The 26,729-nt window shown below is 41.8% G+C and overlaps 2 protein-coding genes across 2 annotated transcripts; both read right to left on the reverse strand.

The window, feature by feature from the left end:
- Nucleotides 1-1,317: 1,317 nt before the first annotated feature.
- On the reverse strand, nucleotides 1,318-3,508 carry mcl1b (MCL1 apoptosis regulator, BCL2 family member b). The gene is made up of 3 exons (XM_034174371.1): nucleotides 2,902-3,508; nucleotides 2,482-2,732; nucleotides 1,318-2,360 (listed from the first exon to the last, which is right to left on the reverse strand). Exons 1-3 carry the CDS (start codon nucleotides 3,371-3,373, stop codon nucleotides 2,244-2,246), a joined length of 840 nt encoding a protein of 279 aa, XP_034030262.1. The 5' UTR covers nucleotides 3,374-3,508; the 3' UTR covers nucleotides 1,318-2,243.
- Nucleotides 3,509-4,699: 1,191 nt separating this feature from the next.
- On the reverse strand, nucleotides 4,700-26,398 carry ensab (endosulfine alpha b). Its single transcript, XM_034174373.1, has 3 exons — nucleotides 26,201-26,398; nucleotides 19,208-19,330; nucleotides 4,700-8,066 (listed from the first exon to the last, which is right to left on the reverse strand). The coding sequence occupies exons 1-3, from the start codon at nucleotides 26,255-26,257 to the stop codon at nucleotides 7,896-7,898; spliced, it is 351 nt and encodes a 116-aa protein (XP_034030264.1). The 5' UTR covers nucleotides 26,258-26,398; the 3' UTR covers nucleotides 4,700-7,895.
- Nucleotides 26,399-26,729: the final 331 nt, after the last annotated feature.

Consider the following 26,729-nt stretch of genomic DNA (forward strand, 5'->3'; position numbering starts at 1 on the left):
TGTAATTGCAGAGATTAACTAAAATACTATTGGTTTTAACATTGCTATCCAAACTGTTTACATGCTTTCACATAGTCACTACTGCTCTATGCAGTGAAACAAGAGCCAGCAGAGTGCATGAGACTACACTACTACATCAACACTCCTATGAGCTAGAACACACCAAAGTTGTCACCAGGTTTGAACAAAGCCAAGGGAACCTTGGTTGGTGGACAATTAAAAACCATTACATTTTTGTGTTTTCATGCTAAAGATGTTTTGACTGTTGATGAATTTAAGAAGTTGTGCCACAGACACTGTAGCTAACCTGGATGATACAAGACATCACAGTTTCAGCCAGAAAAGTGGGCATGGCCAGACTGTAAAAATTGTATCAAGGTTTAAATAAATAAATAAAATCTTAAAGGCGACCCTTGTACAAATTTTCAGCTCAGTATCTGGCTGCTGTGTGTAATAAGGTCTCAAACTTTGGTGTCCTCATGGGAAGGAACGTGCATACCAAGTTTCAGCTTCACTGGTCCAGCAGTGCCGGACAAGATGTTTACACACACACACACCACAGATGACCCATGACATGGGGGGGGGGGGGGGGGGGGGGGGAACAGGGGCAGAATGCCAGGTTTTAAAAAAAAAATACCCACATTATGTGGACTTTCCATGCATCTTTCAACAAAACAAGAAAAGATGGCTAGAAAGGAGGCTAAACCTTTAGAGACAATGATAGAGACACCAGTAAGTGATTCAAAATTTTAGAAATAGTTTAAATTTGTGTGTAACAACATTGTTCAAGGTCAAACCAGAGTACCCCCAACAGATTGGACTTAGTCTGGCTTCCTGTTCAGGGGCTGAGAGCTAGTTATTAGAGTACACCATTTCACAATTGTTCTTTACAGTCAAGATACCAAAACTGAGGCACATTCTAAACATTTATGGGGCCAGTCATCTGAAATCACCTTTAAGATCTCTAAGCAGCAATACATTTGAACCCAGTGTTATGCAACTTGGGAGGATGTTGTGAACTGGTTTTTGCACCCGTTTCACAAGCTCGCTGGCTTTTGTGCACCAACTCTTTGCAGACGTTATGCTGAACTGCAAATCAGGAAACTGTGGCTGGAGCACAGAACAACGCACACCTAATGCAACAGAAGCGCCTCCGAATTGAACTTCTAGGAAAAGCACCGACTGTGGTCAATCAAAAGCCAGCCTATATGTGCAGAGATCCAATTTAGTGTTTTGAGTTAGAGGAAAAAAGTCAATGGGGTGGGGGGGGGTTGGTTGTACATCACATGTAACTTCTTAATACAACAAGAGACATCATGAGGTCAAACCATGTGTGTTTTTATTTAGTAAAGGCAAACAATGTGGAAAAACTTCAGGCTACAGATTAATTAGCTTAGATCTGGATCTGTTCTAGTATTAACTTCGCTTTGAATTAGCACAGCTGTGACATGACATTTTCTGAGCACCACTGTGGTGTATAATTCTTATCAGCTTCATTGCCATTTGTCCACTAGTCTGCAGCAAATACATGCTACTTTAAAACAGTCCTTGACATTTATTTCAATAAAAACACTGAAGTTTACAGCACTATCAACAGTTCCGCAGGCGTACACTTTGACCACAGATCCAGACATCTGTGTTTTCCTAACCAGGAAGTCGAGCTACATTCATGCAAATCCACCACGCCTTCTTCGAGTTTGCAGCACCCATACAAAGGTTCAGGGTTAATGAATGGTCCATATGGAAATGGGCATCATAAGCACTGAATGCAAAAGCCTTTCTTCCTGCTTTGGCTTGGGACTCTCATAAAAATAAAAACAAAGGACACCATTGCAGCCAATAAATTTTAATATCAACACTAGGTAAACAATCAAGCAAGAATCAGGTCAACTGATGCCCCAAACCCATTTCAAATTTGCATAGAAACAATATTACATTAGAAAAATATATTTCTTTGTAAATTAAATAATCCCTAATGTGTGCACTTATGATGTGATGTTGAATGGTGAAAGCAAAGTCCGCTGACACGTCCTCTTAAGTGAATTCTTATTTATGGGAGTTCAGGGGTGAAGGCGTGCCCGGGGAAAATTGGAAAGGATCTATGGTTCTGAGCATTTTGTCAAAGTATGCTGTCCATCTTCATGTTAAAGTCCAAAAAAAAAAAAATCCAAGTTGCTCAGACACTTTATGAACATGTCCATCCACCGTGTTGAATTCAGTCTCGGAGTTGAACCAAAAGAAAGTCACCTGATTAACAACGCCAGTGTTGCACCAATGCCAGCAACGCCAACGCAAGTCATAAGCACATTCCTCACTGTGGACTCTGGGTCTGATACACGAAAAAACTCCACAAAGCCCTCCTGGAAACACAAACACACACACAGAGGGAGATTATTAAAACAATAAAAACAGGGCAGAGGCTTGAGTTGCACAATGACAAGTTGGGCAAGAGAAACACTGTTCCTGTCAGTCACAACTCACCCAAGCGTTGTTCTGGATCAGCCAGTTTCTTTGTGCTGATAGCAGATATGTGGAGATTTCCTGACCCACGAGGTCCACACAGTGACCCCGGCCCTTGTCCTTCAGGTATTGAGACACCACCCCCCCGAAGGTCACCAGGCTGGCGATCCGACCCCAGTTGGTTTTACCGTCTGCAAAGATGCTTGTAGCGACTGCCGTGATGAAACTCATATCATCCCCCCTATCATCCAGAGACAATTTGCTGATCATACCTGAAAGAAAGAAAAGCCAACAAGCTCAATGATGCACTCCCACCTCCACCATGACCCCTTTAAACTTTAGTGCTGTTAGCCACGAGGCTAAAATGGCTTCTCCTTACAAACATGGAGGCAGCAGCTAGTTAGCTCGTAGCTAGCATTCTGAGCACGTCCAGGTACCTACCACGGTATACGTATGTGTGCTTCTCCAAAAGGTTCTCCGCGACTCGTTTCATAGTTTCTAGTTCGCTGGTTTGCTTCCATCGCGGCTGAGAAAGTCCAGTAAATTCGTGAAGAAAAGAGTCAATCAGCTGCCTGGTGTCGCTTTCAAGAACTGCGCCCCCTGCCGGACTTGTCGCGTCTATTTCACTGTCCGACTGCAGCTCCGGCGTACACGGTAGAGAACCGCCGTCGTCCTGACTGTTTTTTGCTGGGTAGCCGTTTTCTGTGTTCATTCCCAGCCTTTTCGGTCGTTTCTGAGCGCCGTTCGGAGTAACGTTCCCGTTGAGAGAGTCCATGTCTGAGGCCGCGGAAATCTGCGGGCTGGAATCCGGACTGTAGTCCCGGGCGGTCTCCACCGGTCCATTAGCGGGAAGAATCAACTTCCAATCAGGTTCAGACATTCTTAGTCGCTTAGATCGGGTGATTATATTCATCTTGGTTGTTGAGCGGAAGGTTACGCTGGAATGATAATGAATAATAAGATATAAATTTGCCTTAGCAGCTAAACCAAACAATATGGAGGCTCATTCTGCGTTCGAGGTCTTCAGGAAACGGACGCGGCGTACGAGACAACTCCTTTTATTCTTTTATTGACGTCACGCAGGCGGGGCCAAACGGGAGTAAAGTCCGTCAACTTCAGCTGTCCTATACATTTTACACACAATTCAAAAAATGCAATTTATCTGTGGTTTTCTGTTTAAAGAGAACGGTTACTCAACGACCCTACAAGCATATCAGACACGAAACATGTCAAGAGTTCCAATTTTTAAAAAATAGTGCAAAAAGATCATTTTAGAAATACATAATTTACCATAATAGTGAAATGACTGGTAAAGCAAACGTAGCTTTCGTAAAAATTTAACTCTACAATGTTAGTTTATACTGTCATTTACAAATACACATTTGAGTAATATGAAAGAATGTGTACTTTACAAGTCAACTTACAGTGAGTATTTTATATCATAATTTATGAAAGACACAGCAAATAAATGTATTATTTGGAAATTAAAAAATCTATTGACCCCTAAATTCTATTCTAATATAATCACTAGGATTTCATGAAGTATTTTAATGATGTGCCCCCCCCCCCCCAAAAAGTAACTAACAGTTCAATTTACAATGTTTAGTCTTGTTGCATTCCACTGTGAGCACATTTAAAGCCCAGTCCCAATACTCTCCCTTCACATTATGCCAACTTATAGTGTGAAATGACTTGTTAAAAGTGCAACAAATCATAAATGTAGAGCTAATCTAAAAGGCAACGCGTTAAAACTTTCACTAGTTACTAATCACCCCAACACAGCCACTGGCTGGAATGAATGTTGGTGTATTTCCCCCCCCACCTGTCTGGCCTCAACACATTTGCGGATTGACCAAGTGTTACCTGTTTTAATTTCTATGTTGTCAGTCATCTGATAGAATGCTGCTGTACAACATCATAGAAACCTTTGGAATGCGGATGTCGAGCACTGAAAACGGTCTCAGACAAAACAGTCTGAACTCCTCATGAGAGCAGATCATTTGGCTCACTAATTTAAGCAGTATTTTATACAACCAGATGAGACATTTCATCTGTTTATGTTCTCCACATTTCCAGTTTTTCCCCCTTTGACGTCAATACTGGGTCACGTGGTACTTCTGCGTATAGCATTTTGCCTCCACCTTGTGGCCACTATGAGATATTACATGCCCACTCAAACATCCCTCGCCCCCCCATATACAATTGCAGTAAGTAAGAAAAAGAAAAACACCCACAATTAAATCTTAATGTAAAAGTTTATTTCAAATACTGACAAAAATCCTCTCACCTGCTCCCAAACAACTGAAATATTCCAAGTATTCATACTTTCTGAAGTCTTAAAATGATTCCTGTGTTCTCCAGTCACCCTTTTCAGCTTGTAAACCTTTTTTTTAATCTTCAAAGCAAGGGTGCCTCTGATTTCCCTGCAGTTACATTGGGCCAGGTTAGACTATAGTAATTACCTATTAAGAGAACACAGAGGTGGACAAAAGAAAATCCCAACAAGTTGTTCATAAAACAAGAACCTAGTTAAAGTAAATGCAGCATAAATGTACTTCAGACCACACAGCCTGTTTCTTTATACATTCTGGCACATTTCCCCTCCACAGCTGAACAAGGGACACCCAGCGTCTTGGATGTGAGGCACACCCCTGCTCCGATGAAAAGACAGACATGACACTATCAGACTCGTTTTGTACAACACATTCCTTATTCACAATCTGTACTTTAACTTTATTTTGACACAATAAGATGCTGTAATGTCTGCCAATGCCAGTCCACCTGAAGCGTTATAGTTTATTTGAACATCTGGGCGGATTGACAGTTGGATCAACCTGAAAAGAGCATCTTAAAAATTAAGCAGCCGAATTTGTGTTTATCACTGACTGAACTTTGCCACAGGAGCTACAGGGACCCCAAAATGGAAAATAAAGGAGAGGACATTTGACTCTTGTAACCAGAGTGCAGGGGCTTAATTATAAAGATTCGCCTTTAAGTCAGCAGCATTTACACATTTTCATACGATACAGATTCACAGAGCTTCTGCAATAATTACAGCTGGAGCAGGAGTAGTGTTAAACAGAGAGGAACCATTTCAGAGACATCGCAGGCTTTCAAGGGAAAGCAGGTGGGAAACACTAAAAATCCCTTCCTGTTGAAGACTATTTACAATGGCTGGAAATGAGCAAAGAAGTGCACTCACACAATCCCACAGAGCACATACTGACAGACCACTTCTCTTTAACCCACTGTAAATTTGACACATTTTAAAGTTTCAATGGATAATAAAAAAAACAAAAAGGTAAGGCTGAGGAAGTAACTGTTCGTGCACCCTGTCCCCTATCCTATGTGTGGTGTGCATTTGTGAAGGTTCCCTGAAGCAGTACTCTACAGTGAGGCTGTATCTCTGAGCTCCACACTGCAGTTCAGCCCCTGAATGTGTGTGGACTTTGTGCATTCAGCAGACACAGAATTGGTGATCACACCACCAATTTCATTCAGAGGTTGAATTTTTAACAGGCAGGACATGTTTAAACTTTGCCCCTGACTGTGTTATAAAATCTGCATCTCTTTTGCCAAGAGCCCATGCGGACAGATCCTGCAGACAGGCCGTGTCCCGCTTGAGGCTGATGTTGACTGTTTAAGGAGCTTGACAGCTGTGATTATCAGATTGCCTGCCCTCTGTTTAAACAGACACCCCTGAGATCAGATGTGTAGTATGTCTGTCTGAGCCAAAAACCCATTTGTCTGTGAATCAGATAAAGTTTTAGGGAAGGAAGATAGTATTTTATTACTTGAGTTAGTGTTTGATAACATGATTTGCAAGGAGGTAAAGTGTTGAGTGAACTGATCAGACCGCAGGGTGGGTTAAAATGTAAAAAAAATTAAAAAAAAGTCTAGCTCCCCCCCCAAATATAAAATGCAAAAATGTCTCAAAATACTAGCACATATAGAAACTGTCTTTATCAATGTGACTTCGGTGATCACTCAAGCATCTATAACCACAAGATACTGATTTCAAATATAGCAGAACTTTAAAAGCTATATGATTGTAAGATGTCAGGATTGTGGTTCCACCGCTGTTCATTTGTCTCACATTCAAAGAAAACAGGTGAGTGCAAGTCAAATCCCATATGCTCGCATCATTTTACACCAACAGTAATATTGAAAAGTCAAGTAAGAATGTGCTTTATGACCCAATAGTTGCAATTTGAATTTTGCTCAGTTGATAATGCAAAGAATGTCTATGGCCAGAGATTGCAGGTTTTAATTCCAACTATGTCAATTTAGCACAACCATGCTAGCTCCTCTGCTCCTCAAAGTGCCAAGCGTATTATTAATTGCGTGCTCATTCGAGTGGCATTTACAGTAGCACACACTATGCAGGGTGCTTTAAACTCATCACAAATCTTTTCGGCTCATAGTAAATGCATCTGTCAAAGCAACCAGGACTGAACATAACTGGCGGAGCTCCCAACTTAAAAAAAAAAAAGAGACATGTTGAGCTGGGCTTTGCCCTGAGCTACAAATTAAATATACACATGGATTGTCAGGACAGCGAAAGGGAAAGCATGGAAGTGTGACACTCCCAAGCTTGAAGTGTTTCAGTTTCAATACTCATCACCAAACAAAATCCCCACACCCATAAAACAAAACAACAACAAAAAAAACTAACTTTTGTTACAATCATGCAGCATTTTTGAAAGAGCAGAATCAGGAGGAAAGGCTGTTAAGAATTCAAGAAAAAATGAGAAGGGGAGTAGAATTTTACATTCCCATTTGGCTGAGCTGCCGCAGAAGACTAGCTTTTGTTATAGAAAAGGAAGTCACCCTACATCCCCACCCCCACAAACATGGTATCACTGAACGGTGGTAAAGAACTAGCAAGGCAGCTGCCCCACAGAGATTTGGTGTGTAAGCGGAGTAATTCTTCACATACATTTTCTATCTCCTACCACCAAAGTTAGCCACAAGCATAGAAAAACACAAATGTCAAAGGCGGTGCAACTGTAGTTCCCAACTCTTCTGCACCCAACATCAATTTGGTGTGATTGAGGATTTACAAAACAAAAAGGGACTATACAGAATACAAAGTGCATTAACTCGCCCCATCAGACCCGATGACACTTGCACCTACTGTAAAGCATCTTGGAACACAGAAAACCAAGACATAAGAGAGGCGGTACAGCGCAGTGTGCAGAGTTGTGTGTGGTGAGAAGGCAGAGAAGCTGCAGCCTCAGGGACCACCCAGACTCCATCCCTCCCACCGGGCCCCACCCACATACAAGCCAAAGGAGTTTTAACTTATGCAACCGTGCCCGATATGTTAAAGCCAGTGGTGCTTGTGGATGCAAGGGAAAGAGTGACGAGGGGAGATGGAGGAGGGAATTTTTCCAAGAGCCCATGAGGGTGGGGGCACTTTTCCGTGATGAAGGTTAGCCAGCTAGCTTGCTGGTCACCAAGGAGGACTTCCTCTGGGGTAGGTCCTGTGGCGTGGGAATGTGGTCACCAGTAACCAGGTTCTTGTCAGGCCCTGTCACAGGAAGCTGCTTGTTCTTCATCTTGGCTTTGGCCATGTTGTAGTCACCCGAGTCGAAGTATTTTTGCTGTGTGAGGGGAAAAAAGAAAATAAACTCAAAGCTCTACAGATCCAACATTTTCTATTCACATCATCATAAAGACAAAAGCTCTTCAAGGGGCCAGAGCAATAATCCAAATTAAATTATACACAAAGTAAAAACTTTTTGCCTTTTGTATTTGCGGGTAGACAGGATGTAACATCGCTGTTAAAAAAAAAAAAAGGGGGGGGGGGGCAAGTCAGACTGTTTGGGTTGCCTGTAACAGTGTAACAGCCTGCATGACTTTTTTCTCTTTTCTGAAGCATTCTGGTCCCCCCCAGCCAAAAATTCATGGATTAATTGGGGCTGTGGCATGAATCCTCAATCATGATATGGCTACAACCAAGAGGCTGTTCAGAGAAGTACAAAAGAAAAACCTTTGGAGTAGCCAACAACATTATGTATGGCAGCCATAAGGACAAGCTCACCATAAGGGGAGACAGACACACAGACACAAGGTAAATTAAGTACTGAACACAACACCATTTTTCCCAGTAAATATATTTCTAAAGATGCTATTGCCATGACATTTTCAGTAGATGTCAGTAACAATCCAAATACATACAAAGAAACAAAGCCATATGAGGTCTGTTAGAAAAGTATCCGTGATGGATTTGAATCACGTGTGCTTGCATGAGCCAACCTTGAACCTTCGTGCGCATGCGTGAATTTTTTCACGCCTGTCGATTGCATCACTTGCTTGTAAGCAGCCTTTGTGTGAGGATGGGTGGAGTCTCTCATCGTTTTTCTTTGCAAGGAAATGGCGGAACGACTGGAGCAGCGTGACTGCATCAACTTTTTCCAGAAACTGGGCGCCAGCCAGGTGGAAACCATTCGAATTATTCAGACGGCTTTCGGTGACGATCCTATGGGCATCACACAGATTAAGGAGCAGTACCACCGGTTTAAAGACGGCCGCACAGTGGAGCGCTCTCCACTGGAAATGATCCGGTCATTTCAGCATGTTGATGGCCGACCGGATCATTTCCAAAGTGAACGCTATGGTGATGTGGGACCGTCGTGTAACTATCCGAGAAATTGCGGAAGAGGTGGACATCAGCACTTTCTCGGCACATTTCATTGTGACAGAAGATTTGGCCATGAAAAGAGTTGCAGCGAAATTCACTGGCACAAAGCTGATGGCGCAGCAAAAGCGCCTCCGTGTTGAAGTCTCACAGGACATGCTGTAACATGCCCAGCTCTTCCACCATTTGGAAGATTCAGACGGCTTTCGGTGGCTTTTCAGTTGTGTGACTATCCGAGAAATTGTGGACGAGGTGGACACGTCACAACATGTCCTGTGAGACTTCAACACGAAGGTGCTTTTGCTGCGCCATCAGCTTCGTGCCGATGAATTTCGCTGCAACTCTTTTCATGGCAAAGTTTTCTGTCACAGTGGAATGTGCAGAGAAAGTGCTGATGTGCACCTCTTCCACAATTTCTCGGATAGTCACACGACGGTCCCACATCACCACAGCGTTCACTTTGGAAATGATCTGGTCATTTCAGCGTGTTGATGGCCAACCGGAGCGCGGCGCGCTCTCCACCATTGTGCGGCCGTCTTTAAACCGGTTGTACCACTCCTTAATCTGCGTGATGCCCATAGGATTGTCACCGAAAGCCATCTGAATAATCCGAATGGTTTCCACCTGGCTGTCACCCAGTTTCTGGAAAAATCTGATGCAGTCGCGCTGCTCCAGTCGTTCCGCCATTTCCTTGCAAAGAAAAAACGATGAGAGACTCCACCCATCCTCACACAAAGGCTGCTTACAAGCAAATGACGCAATCGACAGGCGTGAAAAAATTCACGCATGCGCACGAAAGTTCAAGGTTGGCTCATGCAAGCACACGTGATTCAAATCTATCAGGTTTTTGAAAAAAAATAAAAAGGTCGGATACTTTTCTAACAGACCTCGTAGATGCCCATAAATTAAGTTAGGTGTAATAATGTGAAAAGGCAGGGTAAAAGTACAGACCATCTTAAGAAAGAGAGATGCAAAAAGACATGGAAACCCAAGACATAAACAGAAATCTATCAGTAAATGGACTGCATTTATATAGCGCTTTCCATCTGCATCAGAAGCTCAAAGTGCTTAACAATTATGCCTCACATTCATCCATTCACACAGACACACTCATACACCAATGTCAGGGTGCTGCCATGCAAGGCGCTCACTACACACTGGGAGCAACTAGGGGGTTAAGGACCTTGCTCAAGGGCCTTGAGTGATTTTCCCTTCTGGCTGGGTTTTCAACAGAGGATCCTCTGGTCTGAAGCCCAACGCTTAACCACTAGACCATCACCTCCCCATATCAGTAATTAGAAAGCAATCCAGCCTTTTGTCTATACAAATTAATACCAGCTGGTTCAGTCCTAATTGATGACCTATAAAAAGATGTCTCATTACCAAGATGTCATAAAAGAAACATCTTATGATGGTTAAAAGCAAAGATCTTTGCAACCTTATTGTTGCAAAATATAGTGGTGGCATTGGTCACAGAAAGATTTCTAAATTTCTGAATCTTCCAGTGAGCGCTGTTGAGACCATAACCCAGAAGTGCAAAGAACCTCATTTCACCATTAACTAACTGGCCATGACCACGTGCTCCTCACAAGATTTCTGACAGAGGAGTGAAAAGAATTAGAGTTTTCCAAGAGCCAAGGACTACTTGTAGAGGGCTTCAGAAAGACCTGGAATTAGCAGACAATTGTTTCAAAGAAAACAATGCTCTCAATCATGGCATGCATGCATGCTCACCATGCAAGACTCCATCGCTGAAGAAAAAGCATGCTGAAGCTTATTTAAAGTTTGCTGCATAACATTTAGACAAGCCTGTGTAGCAGGAGGTGGTAATGGTAGAAAAATTTTTTTTTTCTTCAAATATGCTTACATCCACTTCGGAGATGGTGCATTGTGTAATTCGGGAGATATTTCATATAGGAAGTGGGTGTCTACCATGACAACCCCCCACCCCACCCCATGCAAAAAAGAAAACTGCAATATATACTGTAATTTTAACATCTTTCGAAATATTAGAATGTAATTGTTTTGACTTCATGATTAGTTTTGATGAACCCTACATTGAACACAACATTCAAGTTTATGATATATAATGCTCCTGACTTGGTAGTACTTGTTTTAGAGAAGTCACAAAAGCTACATAAGTACTGATGTTATTACAGTGATCATGCAATTACACATGTAATTTCAAGTCACAGCATGGCAAGTTGTAGTAAATCAAGTGTCATGGCCAAGCCAAAAACAAGATCTCAGGCTAAAGAATTTGATAAAACCTTTGACAATGGTTTATGTTTTTAAAGTTTTTGAAGAGCATGGCCTCCTCCTAAGTTCTGTTATTCACACAGTGTTACTGAAATAAAACCTTTGTGAAAGAATTGTGTTTATAAAGTTTTTGAAGAGCATGGACAAACTTTACACATAGCAGAATAGCAAGATAATTGAAAATAGACCATACTTTGTTACATTCAAGGGGTGGGGGGTTATTTTCAAGATATAGGATTAATTTTGATGCCAAAAATGCTGGTATTAATATTGTGAATCATTTCCCAAGTGGATGTATTGAAATTATGACTTGTGATTTTACCACCTCCTGCTAGCCTGTGAAATACTGGGAGAATACAGACTGGTCAGATGAGACAAAAACTGTACTCTTTGGATGCCATAGTACACACCATGTTTGGAGGTCAAATGGCACTGCACATGAGCCCAAAAACACTGTACCAAAAGTGAAGTTTGGAGGTGGGAACATCATTGTTTGGGTCTGTTTTTCATCAAACAGGTCTGGCAAACTTCACATACAGGGATGAGATTGGCAAATTCGATTTTCAGAGGAAAATAAGCCAGGGTCCAGGAGCCGAAAGCCCCGGCGGGTCCAGGGTGGAGCCAAAGCATTTTTGCTGTTTTAAAACATGTAAATTGCACTAAAATATTAAAAACTACTATAAATGTTCATATCTGTAATTCAAACTGTAAACCCTTACTAAGACCATCTACTGTACATGTGTATTTTTGTGACCAAAATATTTTTTCATAACTAGACTTACTTGATTTTCAGCATTCTCCACTTTCAGCATGGCACACTTGTCAACAAACATACATGTACATCCTCAAATACATGTACAATCCAATGTTCTATGTCCATTGAACTGTCAGACCATATAAGGTTTATATTTAGTCGATGTGATCTCCACCTATAACACTATCACAAGATCATTGCTTCACTTTATCATACTGGACTAATTATATATGAGGACTGTTTCACTGTGTTGCACCGTTTCATAAAATTCTCTCTCTCTCTCCAGAGCTGCGACTCTTTAAAATAAACACGCACTCACTGCATGTCGGTGAGCTCATCAAACGCCCTGATCGATCAGTCTGATCAAAGCTGAAAAGAGCTGTGACTAAAATAAACGCGCACGCTACATAAAAATAAATAAATAAATAATAATGGTAAATGACACTTTTTGAGCCGCACCACACCATGCAGTAGAGAACAGAGCGCACTTCCACAGAGGCAGAAAATAGCACTGAAAGCACTGAAACTGGTGCAGCATGGCACACGCGATGGTGTGCACACATTAAAACGCGAACACACGCAGATGCAAGTATGAACGAACACTGTTAAAGGCTGAGTACGTGCGTATTTCGGCCATATTTAAATGAAACAACATTGCAATGACCAGCTTTACGAATACGCCACTGTGAAAGCCCCTAAAGGTACTCCTGGCATTAATTTCTTTTTGCATTCTTACCCCCCCCCCCCCCCCCCCTAAAATTTTCTCAACGGATTTGGACGTTTCACAAAATCGACCCCCAGGACTGTCAAATCCGCGGAAAAATCTCATCCCTGCACATAACTGAAGGAAGGATGAATGGATAAAAATCTGCTGCTATCTACCAGGATGATGAAGATGATATGAGCAAGACAGTGCTCCCAAACACACAGCCAAGTGAACTCTCAATTGGTTTCAGAGAATGAAAGCTGCTAGAATGGCCCATACTAATATGCAGCTGTCTAGGGCTGCTCGATTATGGGAAAATAAAATCAGTATCACGATTATTTAGGTAAATACTGAAATCACGATTTTTAAAACCATTATTTCTTTTTAGTTACACAATGCATTTATTCAGCATTTCTCTCACTCAAAAAAAAAAAAAAAAAAATGTTAGACGTGTCACAGGACTGCTCATTTATAGAGCAGTTTTCTGAAGAAAAATCCTTGGAAATGTTTTTTGCTGTTTGTTTACCTCAGAATTTCTGATTACTGTTTAAAAAAAGTTTAGAACACTTGTAATTAAAATAGCTAAATAAATCAATAAGTGGGTCTTTAGAAACCTTTCATCTGTAAATTAAAACCACCTGTTATTTCAGATTAGATCATTTCTTGTTTAACATAAGGAACCTTGGACATTTATTTTTAGGCAAAATAACATGGAAATTTGTACTTTTTTTTTTAAGTCTGGTAGATTATATCTCATTTCAATCAGAAAAACAGACACTGTACATAAATACAAATGTTTATTATAAATGCAACAGGAAATAATTTAACAATGACTGCAATGTGATTGTAAAGTAGGATTTCTGTGACATAAACCTCATGAATCATGATGAATTTTTTAAATGGTCATTTCAACTTGTAATTTCACCAAAATATGTAATTGCCTTTAATGTTGTTATCAGGACAGAGTCATTTCTAAAATATGAATTTGAGCACAATAAGTGGAGAGCTTCTACCTGTGCAAATGTCTTTGGACTTTGATTCGTGGACATTTTTAATGATCCGTTCATTTATTGTTAAAATATAAAATGAAACAGCTTTTTTAAAAATAATAAAATAGTTGCTGTTGAAAGAGCCTTTTATTTAGAAGCAGGTGATGTTATGCTGAATTCTTGGGACCAGATGAAGGTCTCTTCTGCAGCTTTGAACTCTGGTGGTTTTGCTGAAAGACACTTTTGTCCTATTTTGAAGAGCAGAGATGTCTTCTTTCGACTCGACTTCGTGGTGTTCAGCTCATCAATGGAAGTTTGGTTGTCTGGACAGCAAGTGTTCCTGATTAGGACAAATAAAAATATTTCTTTAAATATAAAGAAACACTAAACAGTTTATATATAAGGGAAAAAAACCGGGGAAAAACGATGGAAAAAAAAACGCCCAAAAAGTTATTTAAAATTAAGCTTTTGTGGTGTCTGAAAAAAGCTGTAGCTTTATTGGTAAAAATAAAAAAGACTGAACCATTTACAAATTAAAGCGTTCACTCAGATCAACTGTGCTAAACGGCTAAGCTAATGTTAGCCGATCAATAAACCTTCACAGTTCAGTAAACGTCACGTTTTATTTTTACATTATTCTCACCTTGATAAAGCTGCAGAACTAAACTCCGTTGGGCAAACTGGGACTTCGCATATATCCAAAAAGTGGGAGATTTCGGACTGAGTGGGTTTGCTCCGTCACCCCGGCTGCCTGCCTCGCTCTGCCCAGGAATGATGCCTGAAGGCCGGCTTCTCCGTGCGGGTCAGCCCGCTGTCGCGGTTCGATCGATGTCCCACCAAATCATCAGTCCTCCCTCGGTCGGCGTCACTCCGAAAAGTAGCTGGAAAAAAAAAAAAGCTTCTCCCAGCAGGGTGATGGGAGAATCGTTCTACTGCTGTTTTTTAAAGCTGTTTTTGTGGTTCAGGCGACGCAAATTCAAGAAGGCGATCGCTCAACTTTTTTCAGGTTGTGGAAACAGCCAGAGTGTGACGTAGCAATCTCCGCACCTTTGCCACTTCCGAAGCAACGCGTCTGACGTCATGCGTCTTGGGACATGTTGACGGATTGGCCTGATGAAAGGCCCTTAAATCGTTTCACTCGATTATACCAGTTTGGAGATCGTTTGATACAAATATTGATATCACGATCGAAATTCGGTTAATTGCACAGCCCTACAGCTGTCACAACATGACAATTTAGCCAGCATATGCCTACAGCCCTGTTTCCACCGAGCAGTCCAGGTTGGTATGGTACGGTTTGGAACATTTAAGTCTGGCTTGGTTTGCATTGCCACTGACAGCAGAACCCTTTTGTTTGGCAGGCGGAAGATGTAAATACTGACGAGCAGGTCATCAAGCATGTTTATGCTGTTGTGTGACCTCTCTTCTCCACACAGAGGCCAAACATTTTTTTTTAATTTAATTTATTTTTGTCTTGGTGGATCATGGGATTTATTTTCTTCATGTGCAGAATGCTGAAAACTGACTGATGCCTGTGGTAAATGCTGACATAAATGAATGAGGCGTGGTGACTCAACTTTTAAAATAAGTTAATTATTAATTTATTACGTTAATAAATAAATTATCTTGTGGCACAAAGCACCAGCGTCCTCTGGTTCAGGCTGAGAAATGCACAAAACAGAGGGACTTTGTTTTAAACACTCTTTCTTCAGCCACAACAAGGAACTAAAGTATTTTCAGACATCGTTTTCCAAAATCGGGATGCTTTATGTGGATATGTTTTTGTCAGGCTGTGATGATGAATTCAACTGAAACAAACAAGTGAAATCCTAAAAGGATTATTAACCGAGCGTGAGGTCTGTACAGTAAAATATCAGATCGAGGTGTTGACAGTACAGACCAGGCGTAGCAAAGTTTGCACCAAAAACACAGGTAAGACTTAATTATATGGCTACAATAGTACGCAAGCTCTGACTGGCTGATATTTTCCTATATCGGACCGTTACCATGACAGTCGGTCCAGCTAGCATATCAGATGAGCGCCCTTGTTTACAATTTTCACGGAGCAAAATAAAACAAACCAAAAGGCGAACAAATATATTATGAGCAATGAAGACGACCATTCTCCAAGAACATTTTATTACACTGATAAGTTTGAATTGGAGGAATTAACAGTAAACGAACTCAAAGTGGACATGCAAAATGAAGACCAACAAGATGAAAACACAGCTTTGAACAGCCATATAATAAGCAAATTATTAGCCACACTTGCTCGGTCTGTATGGGAATAACAGACTGAGGTTCTTTTTCTACGGACCGAGCGCAGCAAGCCAATCAATGCACAGTATCAATGGACGCATTTTGACTTATGAGTAACTTACAATAAACATGTCAAAAATCACATAACTTACCAACAACTTATGATCCGTGTCATATGCTAGCATATGTCAAGAATATGTGCTTGCCCAAAATTTTTCGATGTACTCGCTGTATTACGATTATCAGCACGCTTCAACACGCTCTTAACGTATACAAAACATATCCATAACTTATTAGACGTACTCCAGTGTTTTAACATCGTTGACATATGCTGGCTAAATCCTCAAGGACCAACAGAGGTATAAAACAAGGTGGAGACAGCGAAGAAAATGGCAAATTGTTCTGCTGAACACGATTACATTTCACTCATTAACCATTGCTGCGCTTTTCTAATGCAGCAATCATATTATAGAAAGACTTTAACCTACACATTTAAATACTTCCTGACAAACACATTATAAGGGTACAACTTTTCTGGAGCTTTTACTTCATTCAATACCAATTAAAATGTCAGGCCTGTAGCCAGGATCTGAAATGAGGTGAAAATTTTGGGCTTTTGATGTCCAGGGATGCATTCTGGAGGATTTCCAAAATTTTCCTCACCCCGATCCCCCTCAATTTAGTTGTACTGCTTAATGTGTGTTGTATTTGTATTTTCCTCTATACAGTTTCACCTTTTCTTTGCCTTTAATCAAAATTGACATCACAACCCCCGTTTGTTTGATAAGATTCCTAATCAAAGAGCTGTAATCATTTTCATATTTTTTGGCTTACCTCATCCTGACTGACCTGTTTTAAAGCTAGAACCCCAAACACACCCAGTAATTCCCAAGCCTAGACATAACAATAAAAAAAGTTATTGCTTCACATCACATTTTAGTTATGCAGGAAATTTAAATTAACCAAACTTATTTTTATATGGCTTATCAGTTAAACTTAGTCCAGACCGACTGTAAAATTTAGGCCCAGAATAATACTGATTTAAACATTTTAGTTGTTAAAATAATAATAGTAATTGCTATTATTATTTATAAATAAGCAGTGGTAGTATGAAAAATGTCATCACAAGTGTACCTTTAATCAAGGGGTGTTGCGGAGGGCATGCCCACCCCACAACACCCTCTTTCCATCTAGATTTGCAGTCTCTGAGCAGGAACAATCAAGAATTTGTGTATGTATGTGGAAAGCATGACCTTATTAAGGTTTTATGAGTGCATTTTATGTTATGTCATCCTCAGATTTTAAGTGTATGGGGAAAAAAAGCATTCGTGTTTGTTGGTCATACATCGCAGATCTGCAGGTGTGTTTTTAGTTAAAGCACAGCAAGGTCACTCACAGACATTCAGTGGAGACTTTGAAAGAAAAGTTTTAAAATATGCTTGTAAAACTCTGAGCTTATAACGGTCTTTGTCTGTTTTACACATACGAGGTCTGTTAGAAAAGTATCCGACCTTTTTATTTTTTTCAAAAACCATATGGATTTGAATCACGTGTGATTGCGTCAGACAAGCTTGAACCCTCGTGCGCATGCGTGAGTTTTTCCACGCCTGTCGGTTGCGTCATTCACCTGTGAGCAGGCTTTGAGTGAGGAGTGGTCCACCCCCTCGGCGGATTTTCATTGTCAGGAAATGGCGGAATGATTTGGGCTTTTTTACCATTGGAATTTTTTTCAGAAACTGTTAGAGACTGGCAGCTGGAAACCATTCGAAAAATTTATCTGGCTTTCGGTGAAAATTTTACAGGCTTCACAGAGAATAAGGACTGTTACTACAGCTTTAAGGACGGCTTTAAGGACGCACGTCTGTCTCAATGTGCCGAAAAAGAAACAACCAGATCATTTCCAACGTGAAGGCTTTGTTGATCTGGGACGTCGTCTGACTTTCACAAAAAGGCAGAAGGCGTGGATATCAGCACTTTTTCGGCACATTCCATTGTTACAGGAGTTTTTTTCATGGAAAGAAAAGTGGAGGGACGCGCCACCGAGCCGTTCATTACACGGCACAAAACCACCTCCGTGTTGGTCTCACAGGACGGCTTTCAGGTGGATTTCAGACGGCTGTCAGATGCTTTTCAGTCATGTGATTATCCGAGAAATTGAGCATGTGCTGGACATGCCCCAACATGTAATGTGAGACTTCATCACGGTGTTGCTTTGCGCCATACGGCTCCACCGCGACGTGCGGAATCCCGCTCCTCTTTCCATGACAAAAACTCCTGTAACAGTGGAATGTGCCGTTCATTTCTAAACTGAACGCTGTCTTGATCCGGTATGTCGTCTGACTAGCACAGGAATTGTGAAAAGATGTGGACATCAGCACTTTTTCGGCACATTGAGACAGACGTGCGGAGGAATTCCGCGCGTCGCGGTGTAGCCACATGGTGCAAAGCAACGCCGTGATGAAGCCTCACAGGACATTTTTGTGAAAGTCAGACGACGTCCCGGATCAACAAAGCCTTCACGTTGGAAATTATCTGGTTGTTTCAGCGGGGTTTGAGCCTGTCAATCGGCGCTCTCAGCAGTTGTGGGCAGTCTTTAAACCGTCTGGATCACTCCTTAATCTGTGTAATCCCCATAAAATCGTCCCTGAAAGCCATATTAATTTTCCGAACGGTGTCCACCTGGAGGTCTCTCACAGTTTCTGGAAAAAAATTGATGCAGCAAAGCTCCAAATCGTTCAGACATTTATTCGCAATAAAAAAAAACGACGAGAGGGGTGGACCAGTGCTCACACAAAGCCCGCTCACAGGCGAATGACGCAACCGACAGGCGTGGAAAAACTCACGCATGCGCACGAAGGTCCAAGCTTGGCTGATGCAATCACACGTGATTCATATCCATATGGTTTTTGAAAAAAAGGCCGGATACTTTTCTAACAGACCTCGTATAACTGACTTTGATTATAACAGACAAAATACGCTGGTCCACCTGAATCTGTTATATGCAAGTTTTATTATACTTTCAGGTGGTTACATATGCACCAGGGTCAATCAGACCTGGGAATATCATGTCTGTACCTTGCAGTTGAACATAACAGGAGGGTTAAGTAACTACTAATTAGCTGCTGCAATCAACCTACCCCCTTTTGTAGTCTCTTCATGAGAAAATCAGATCCTCCAGGCTTCTGACTCAGCCGGGGGTACTTTTCCTTCAACTTTGCTTCCTCAGCCTTCATCTGGTTAGCATTTTTTTCCTGGGAATCCTGTACAGAGAAGGACAGACCAGAAAAGGAATCTTTTAAAAATGTTAACCATTATATTTTTGAATGCAAGAGAAACTTTCCCCTATACAATTAGAAGCTTAACTAGTGTGTTGCCCGTGGGGATCCACAGGCTCTAGAATGGGTAGCGATTATAAAATAGGTAGCTGAAATGTTTGTGGTAAGGGTGGTAATAAATTAAGCAAAGTAATGCTTGGAATGACGCCTGAAATATAATGGAATATAATGAGTTGGAATGACGCCTGAATCCAGAATGTTTGTAGAACTTTAGACCAACAATTTTTAGAAGAACTCAACCCTTTTATTTCCTGTTATGTAATTTTTTAATGTTAATTTACTGTCTTAAAACCACTAAACATTTCACTTATGGTACCAACATGAAACTTAAGTCACTCATGGTAATAGCAACATGACATCTAAACTGACTAAACCAATTGAGCTACAAAAACACAAATCAATGAAACTATTAAACTAACATAATCCACAATAACATTTAAAACCTCAAAACCCCGAATTCCCATGGTGCATTGGAGCACAGCATCCATTGTTTATTGGTTTGCTACAATTGCTAATTTCTCCAAAATATTTGTCCTAACAACTTTCCTTTTTCGGAGCATTCATCCTTGACCCAAAATACATAAGTATGCTAAACAGCAAGTGTCAGCTCTCCTTGGTTTTTGCGTGATCAAAGCCATACAGACACACGCAGAGGCCACTTGGCTATTACAATATAGATTATGTGTGGAACCACATTTATAAGACTGTGCGTCAGATGTGAAGATTTTTGCTCTGTCTCATATTTATACACGAAAGCTTTAAAATTTCCTTAAATCCCTGTGATCACCCTGACCTCTGCTCTTGTAGATGTCGGTGATTTCCTATGAACTATTTGAACATTGCTTTCCTCTTTAATTTGGTTAAAATGTTCCCAAACTTTTGAGCTTTGTTGCTGCCAAGCTATGATATTGTTAGGGCATAACTTTTCTGGTGACATCACGGCTGACCCGGATTACCACTACTGCGCATGTACGTCAAGGACAGAAAGGCAGCGGAAGATGCAGCAGCAGTTTTGAGAGAAAAACAAAAGCTTAAAAAATAAACAATGACGTCTATTACTAAATTAGTCGCCGACTATTTTGATACTCAACGTAACTGACTAGTCGACTAATTGGGGCAGCCCTACAGCCAACACAACACTGTCAAATATGAAAGAATTTTGATCATTTTTGACAGAAATTTTTTAAAATTCGTTCAATGATAAAGATATTTCATAACGATATATGAAAAACTGTGGGCTCCAGGCTGTTCACAAACAAACAAAAACAGAGGGCAAAACATAATGTCCACTCAACTTCGTTGGTCCAAGTACTTATTAAAGACCGGAGTATCGATAAATTCTGCCTCTTAATGGTACTGCTTTCATTAGTGGATTAATTAAGGAAACTTAATAAATACTGCTACTTAGAAGAAGACTGTTTTCCACTCGCTGTGTGAGCTTGTGTTTGTGAACAGAGCATTGAGAAAGCTTGTTTGCCTGCCTGCTTGCCTCTCTCAGAGTCTGGGTGTCAGTATTTTGAGGATTTGTGCTACTTTGTCGAAAAGCACCAGTTGATAGAGTCCCCTATAAAAAAATGCTAAACAGTAATTATAGGTACCATCTCCATAACCTACATAGTTTTAACACAAACTGTATTATGAATTTTATTCACAAAAATGTACTGGCAGAGCAAGGGGAGCATGTTTTGACAGTCCTATTTTTTACACACGAGTTCAAAGGGAGTGCATTTTCACAGACTAATGCCCCCCATCAGGTAATGCTCCCAGTCTACATGCACTTTATTTTACACCTCCACTCACTCCGTGTGTACTGTTAGAACATGGGGAGCATGTTTTGATAAGCTACTGTGATTTCAAAGTGTGTGTTAGAACACACAACATAAGACATTTTAAGACACTCCCTGCAGTTCCATGGATTTAAGAGCTACAGAGATATCAGAAATATGGGTCTGAACATGTGCAAAGGCACAAGGCAGCAATCTCAACAGAACACTAATGACACAGACCGAACGGTCCCCCATGAAAATTGGGCCGCCTGGGTCATTTGGGACCACAGCAGCAGCACCTCGTCTAAAGGCCCACTGACACGAGCATTAGCGCAGTCACAATTATTACAATATTTGCCAATCGTGATTATTTTTCATATTCGTGATTACCGTGAATTATTTATTTTATCCACAAAGTTGCATAAAACAACTGCGAATCTGACATCATCGTGCTGTGCCAGCAGCCGCACGCAGCGTCGCAACCTCACTCTGTTTCCCTCTCGTCTTGGTGGGATGGTTAGCAAGGCTAGGATAATAACATGGAGGGTGGGGAGGTTCTGGTTCCAAAGCCACATACCACGGCACCACTGTGGATGCATTTCGGTTTTAAGCTTAATGATAAGGGAGAGCCCAGTAATGTGGAGGAAGCGATATGTAAACATTGGTGCAAAAAAGTGCCGGTCAAAAGCGCTAACACAACAAATTTGAAACAACATCTACAGACCCACCACTCACAGCAATACGCCGAACTTGGAAAGACCACACCAGCACAATCGCCAGCCGGCCCACCAGCAGCTGGTGCATCCCATCAACTGGCTCTTGACGAATTTGAGTTTGCTTCAATGCTTGCCCTGTTGCAGCAGAGTGATCATGTGTGGAGAAAAGATTATGTTGTTTTGCCCCTGTCTTAAAGTAACCCTAATGATGTACTTGTTATTATTACACTGATTACACAACTTCGTTTTTGTAGCCACTAACGACTGGGAGTGAAGCATGCTGGGGTCATTCTGAACTGGGAGTGAAGAGCTGGGGTTATTATGTTTTTGCAAGAGGAAATACCTTTTTGATGCCTGTTGATTAAAGGAATTATGTGCGCCAGAGAGTTTGAGATGGCCACTCACCCTCCCTTCGCGCACACACTAGAAAAGAGGGGGCAGAGCCATGCTCCGATAGAGTCTGCTGCGGGTTACGTTGGAACGCCCAGCCGGTTGACAAGCGCACTCTACCGAAAGGTGTTGGCTCTCCACCTTAAAGGCGTCACGGTAAGAGAGAAAGAGATATTTTATGCGCTGCAACCACTTGTATTTGATGTAACTGCTTTTGTGGGGAATAAATATACGCCTGTTTGTTCTAGCAAAATGCAGTCTGTGTGATCATTTCTGTGTGCCGATCTGACCGAACCTTGTTTCAAAACAGATCACAATAAATCCTCTTAAGGAATGGAGAAGATACTACTGTCTTTGTCTATTTCTTGATGTTCAAAACATCATTAAATTGCTCTTACTCATTTGTGTACAGTACAGCATAATGTGTATCATTAAAGCTAATTATACTACAATAGTAGAATATAAAGAAGGAAAAAAAGGGGAAAAAATAGACATATTCGTCAATCGCAATTATTTGTCTGAATTAATCGTCTCCAGAAATTCCTAATCGCTCGCTTTGATTCACGACACAGCTGTGTCATGCTGTGTTGTATTGGAGAGTAAACTCATCTTTAACAGGTGCAGACAGGACGCAAGAGGGGTGCCGGTGCGTGCAATTGTACACAGAGAATTTTGAAATGTTCAAAAAAAATCTTTCACGCACAAATGTCATGCAATGTGGCGCGATCTGATCTCCAACACTACATGCAGCTCGTCAAGTGGAGTAAAGAAAAAGTGAAGAGAGCGAGCGGTGATGCCAGCAGATTGCATCAGAGAGCAGCTCTTCTGAACGATTATAAATTAAATGTTATAAACATACTTTAACAGCTGCACACGAAGGAAAGACCACGCAACTGTTTTATCAAGCCATGACAATGTAAATATGACAAATAATTACCTTTTTAGATGGCTCAATATGCTTTCTGCAAGTAGTTAGGTGTGCACGAACGGCACAATTTGAGCCATTTTCAACAGCCAATTTGCAGAAAAAAAGATTAATCCGCCACGAAATAATTATTTTATATAAGCGGCATCCAGCGCAGAGCTCGTGGCAGGCGTTAGAACAAAGAACTGCGTCCAGCTGTGAACACAGCGGGTGGGATCATCACGACATCGTTCTGCTATTGCATGAGTCACAGGCATGCTCGTGTCAGTGCACCTTAAAGCCCCTTTCACACCAGGCCCACTTTGAGCTGCGCCGTGCTGCGTCATGACAATTCCATGTGGAAGCAACTCAGTGCCGAGACGATGTAGCTCAACGCCACAACGGCACGAGGGAGGCAAAGGATGAAGCAAATCGGAAGCCAAAAATTAAACATGTTTATGTTTTTTTTTTTTTGCATCCTGCACTCGATGCAAAAATTAAGTGGTTTCAACGTAAGACAGAGCAACGCAATGGTACTCAACGTTGCTGGAAGCCACACCCTCACAATACGTTACCTGACGCCAATTTATGATTCCTGCTGTGTTCCATTGTTCCTGAAGTATAAATCACGCAGGATTGTTTTTATACCGTGTACACAATGCAGTAAAACTATATGCTCAAAAAGAGCACAGAAAAAAAAAGAAAAATGCTGATTGCAGCTGCAGCAGCTCCTCGCTCTTCTCTCACAAATGTGTTTAAATAAGGTCCATAAAAGTCCTGCTCACAGACTGATTGCCAGAGACAGGACATGCCCACATCCAGTAAAAAGTCTGGACATCTCAACTCACTCACCCCTCGCTCACACTGCCTCCGGTGTTACCATTGCGGGGTACAGATGCGGGACCCGCAAAGAATCCAAGTAATTTAAAAAGGCACAAACCTCTCTCAGTGGCCTCGGAGCGCTGCGGCTATCGAGACCGTGCGGTGCTGCGGATTTTTCCGCAAGAAGTCTACTCTTGCGGGCTGCCGGAGCGCTCCGCATCAAAACAGCGAGCGTAGTCTTTGGACTTGTTGCCAAAGTTGGCCGCACCTCCATTCAGTAGACAGGGAGGTGGTGCCGGAGTTGGCCGCAGCTCTGCACAGCAGACACGGGGGCGATGTGAGTGGCCCGCTGTGGCATTTACCGAGCCTGCAGACTCGGTAAGCGCATCGGAGGCAGTGAGAGCAAGGCGTCACGGACGATTCGTTCGCACGCGCACATGTGAACAACAAAAGAAAAAAAAAAATTTGTCTGGCTGCTGCAGTTAGTTCCTCACTCTCCCCTCAAACTCTCTCATCATTCTGTTAAATAAAGCACAAAAAAGGACATAAGTCCTGCTCACAGACTGATTGCCAGACACAGGACATGTCCACATCAAGTATAACTCCCGACATCTCCAGATTTACAAAGGGCCAGTCCGTTCGCACACGCAGCTTGCGGTCAAAGGAAGAAAGTAAATTATAATAGAACTTAGAGCGCAGACCTGCAGCTCAGCACAAGAAAAAATATAAACTAGGAGAGAAATCAGAGTGCACAGTCTGGCTGCAGCCAAACTGTGCACTGATTCCTCTGTGCAGAGAACCTGCAGGCTGCGTCCTCACCTCCTCTCTTCCCCCTGCTGCGTGCACCTGACACAGACATTCCTGCGTTGTCATGACGCCACAGGAAGCAACTCGAAGCAGCCCCGGTGTGAAAGGGGCTTAAGACTGAGTCTCTACACCCAAAGCGATCAAAGGGAATAATGTGATTATTAACCATCAGATGACAAGGTAAAACCTCAAATCATTCTAAAGTCAGTTTTAAGCAGAAACGAGGCGGTAATCTGTGAGTCATTACCGACACTTTGAAATGATGAAGGTGCAGTGAAGGCAGCATCAGCAGCTCGTCTGGCTGCTGCACTCTGATCACTTCCTCCATCTTTTATTATGAAGATGGGGGGAGGTGATGGTCTTGTGTTTAAGGTGTTGGGCTTGAGACCAGAAGATCCTCGGTTGGAAAATCACTAAGGGCTCTTGGGCAAGGTCCTTAATCCCCTATTGCTCCTGGTGTGTAGTGAGTGCCTTGTATGGCAGCACCCTGACATCGGGGTGAATGTGAGGCATTATTGTAAAGCGCTTTGAGCATCTGATGAAGATGGAAAAGCGCTATATAAATACAGTCCATTTAAATAACGCTGAATTTCCTGTATGTGGAAATGATTGTTGTACAAAAGCTTCAGATATCTGTTGCTGAGACAGATGACTGGAATGCAGTTTTAAGCAGAAACAAGGAGATAATCGGTGAACGCACAGAAATAACCCATGCGTCCAGGGGGACCAATTTTTTTTAGGGGGGACCATTCTGTCTCTCCCATTAACAGTTAGCTAATTAGCCTATTCCCATTTCTAGGAGCTGGCAATACATTCAACTGGATTTATTGCAACTTTGACAGCTACAAAGCTCCTCCAAGTCATCATTAAACACTTTAGTATCTTGACTTGCTCTGCTTCAAGTTTTATTATCATCGTTTTACAAACTACTTGTTGGCTTTAAGCAGGAAAATCAGACTGTAGCAGGTCTTAAACCCTAATGGACTGTAAAAAGCTTCAAAAGCAGGTGGTCAACTACGGCGTTGTCAGGACACTGCGTGGAAAGCGGAAACCTTTAACCACATTGCAGTTGTCGGGGGGGAACATTCATCGCATGCCATGTGCTGTCAGAGCGAAGAGAGATTAAACTGATATTTCTAACGTTTTCACCGTACTTTGACACCAGGATCCCCCCCAACCGAAACCTGCTATCGTCTCGAGTCAACGACACCAGGCAAATTGACAAAGCAGATGAAGGCAGAAGCGTTCCAAACACCATGCCTCCTCTTTTAGTGGTCGCTGTTTGTCGCCTTACTGCGCCGCTGAACACACTGCAAACACTACACTTGTGCTAATAGCGCCGCTAGCTTAGCATGGCTAGCCAACATTAGAACAGGAGGCAAAAACCAACCTGTTTCTCGTCTTCGTATTCCAGCTGAGTGTCCGAGTCAAGGTTTTCTGACGACATTACGTGAACGTGACAGACAAAGAAGTGTCCGTTTGCCAGAAAACTCAAATAACAGCCAGTACGCAGCGTTTGTTGCACTACATTTACTAATCCTGCTTATCTGAACGGGACTGCTCCCAAACAAAAAAATGGCGCAACGACATGTGACATCACCTCTGGCGAGAGTCCCACTTTTGATTGACATACAACCTGACCAATAGTTGAGTGGCAGATTCTGCAGTTAGCCAATGGGATTGCAGGAAAGTGATTGAGAGTCAGTTGTCCAATGATTTTTCCAAAAAGGAGGGTGATTCAGGGTTTAAACTGCATCTCGGAAAATCACCTGGAAACCGCAATAATAATAATAATAATAGATAATTACAATACACGCTATTGCATTACTTAACTGATGCAACAAACTCAGTGTATGAAGCGCTTCAGATGCCATCCAAACAAATGTTTTTTTCTTTGTAGTCGTGCCCTTAAGAGGAAA

The sequence above is a fragment of the Thalassophryne amazonica genome, chromosome 7 (genome assembly GCF_902500255.1).
Source record: "Thalassophryne amazonica chromosome 7, fThaAma1.1, whole genome shotgun sequence".
NCBI lineage: Eukaryota > Metazoa > Chordata > Actinopteri > Batrachoidiformes > Batrachoididae > Thalassophryne > Thalassophryne amazonica.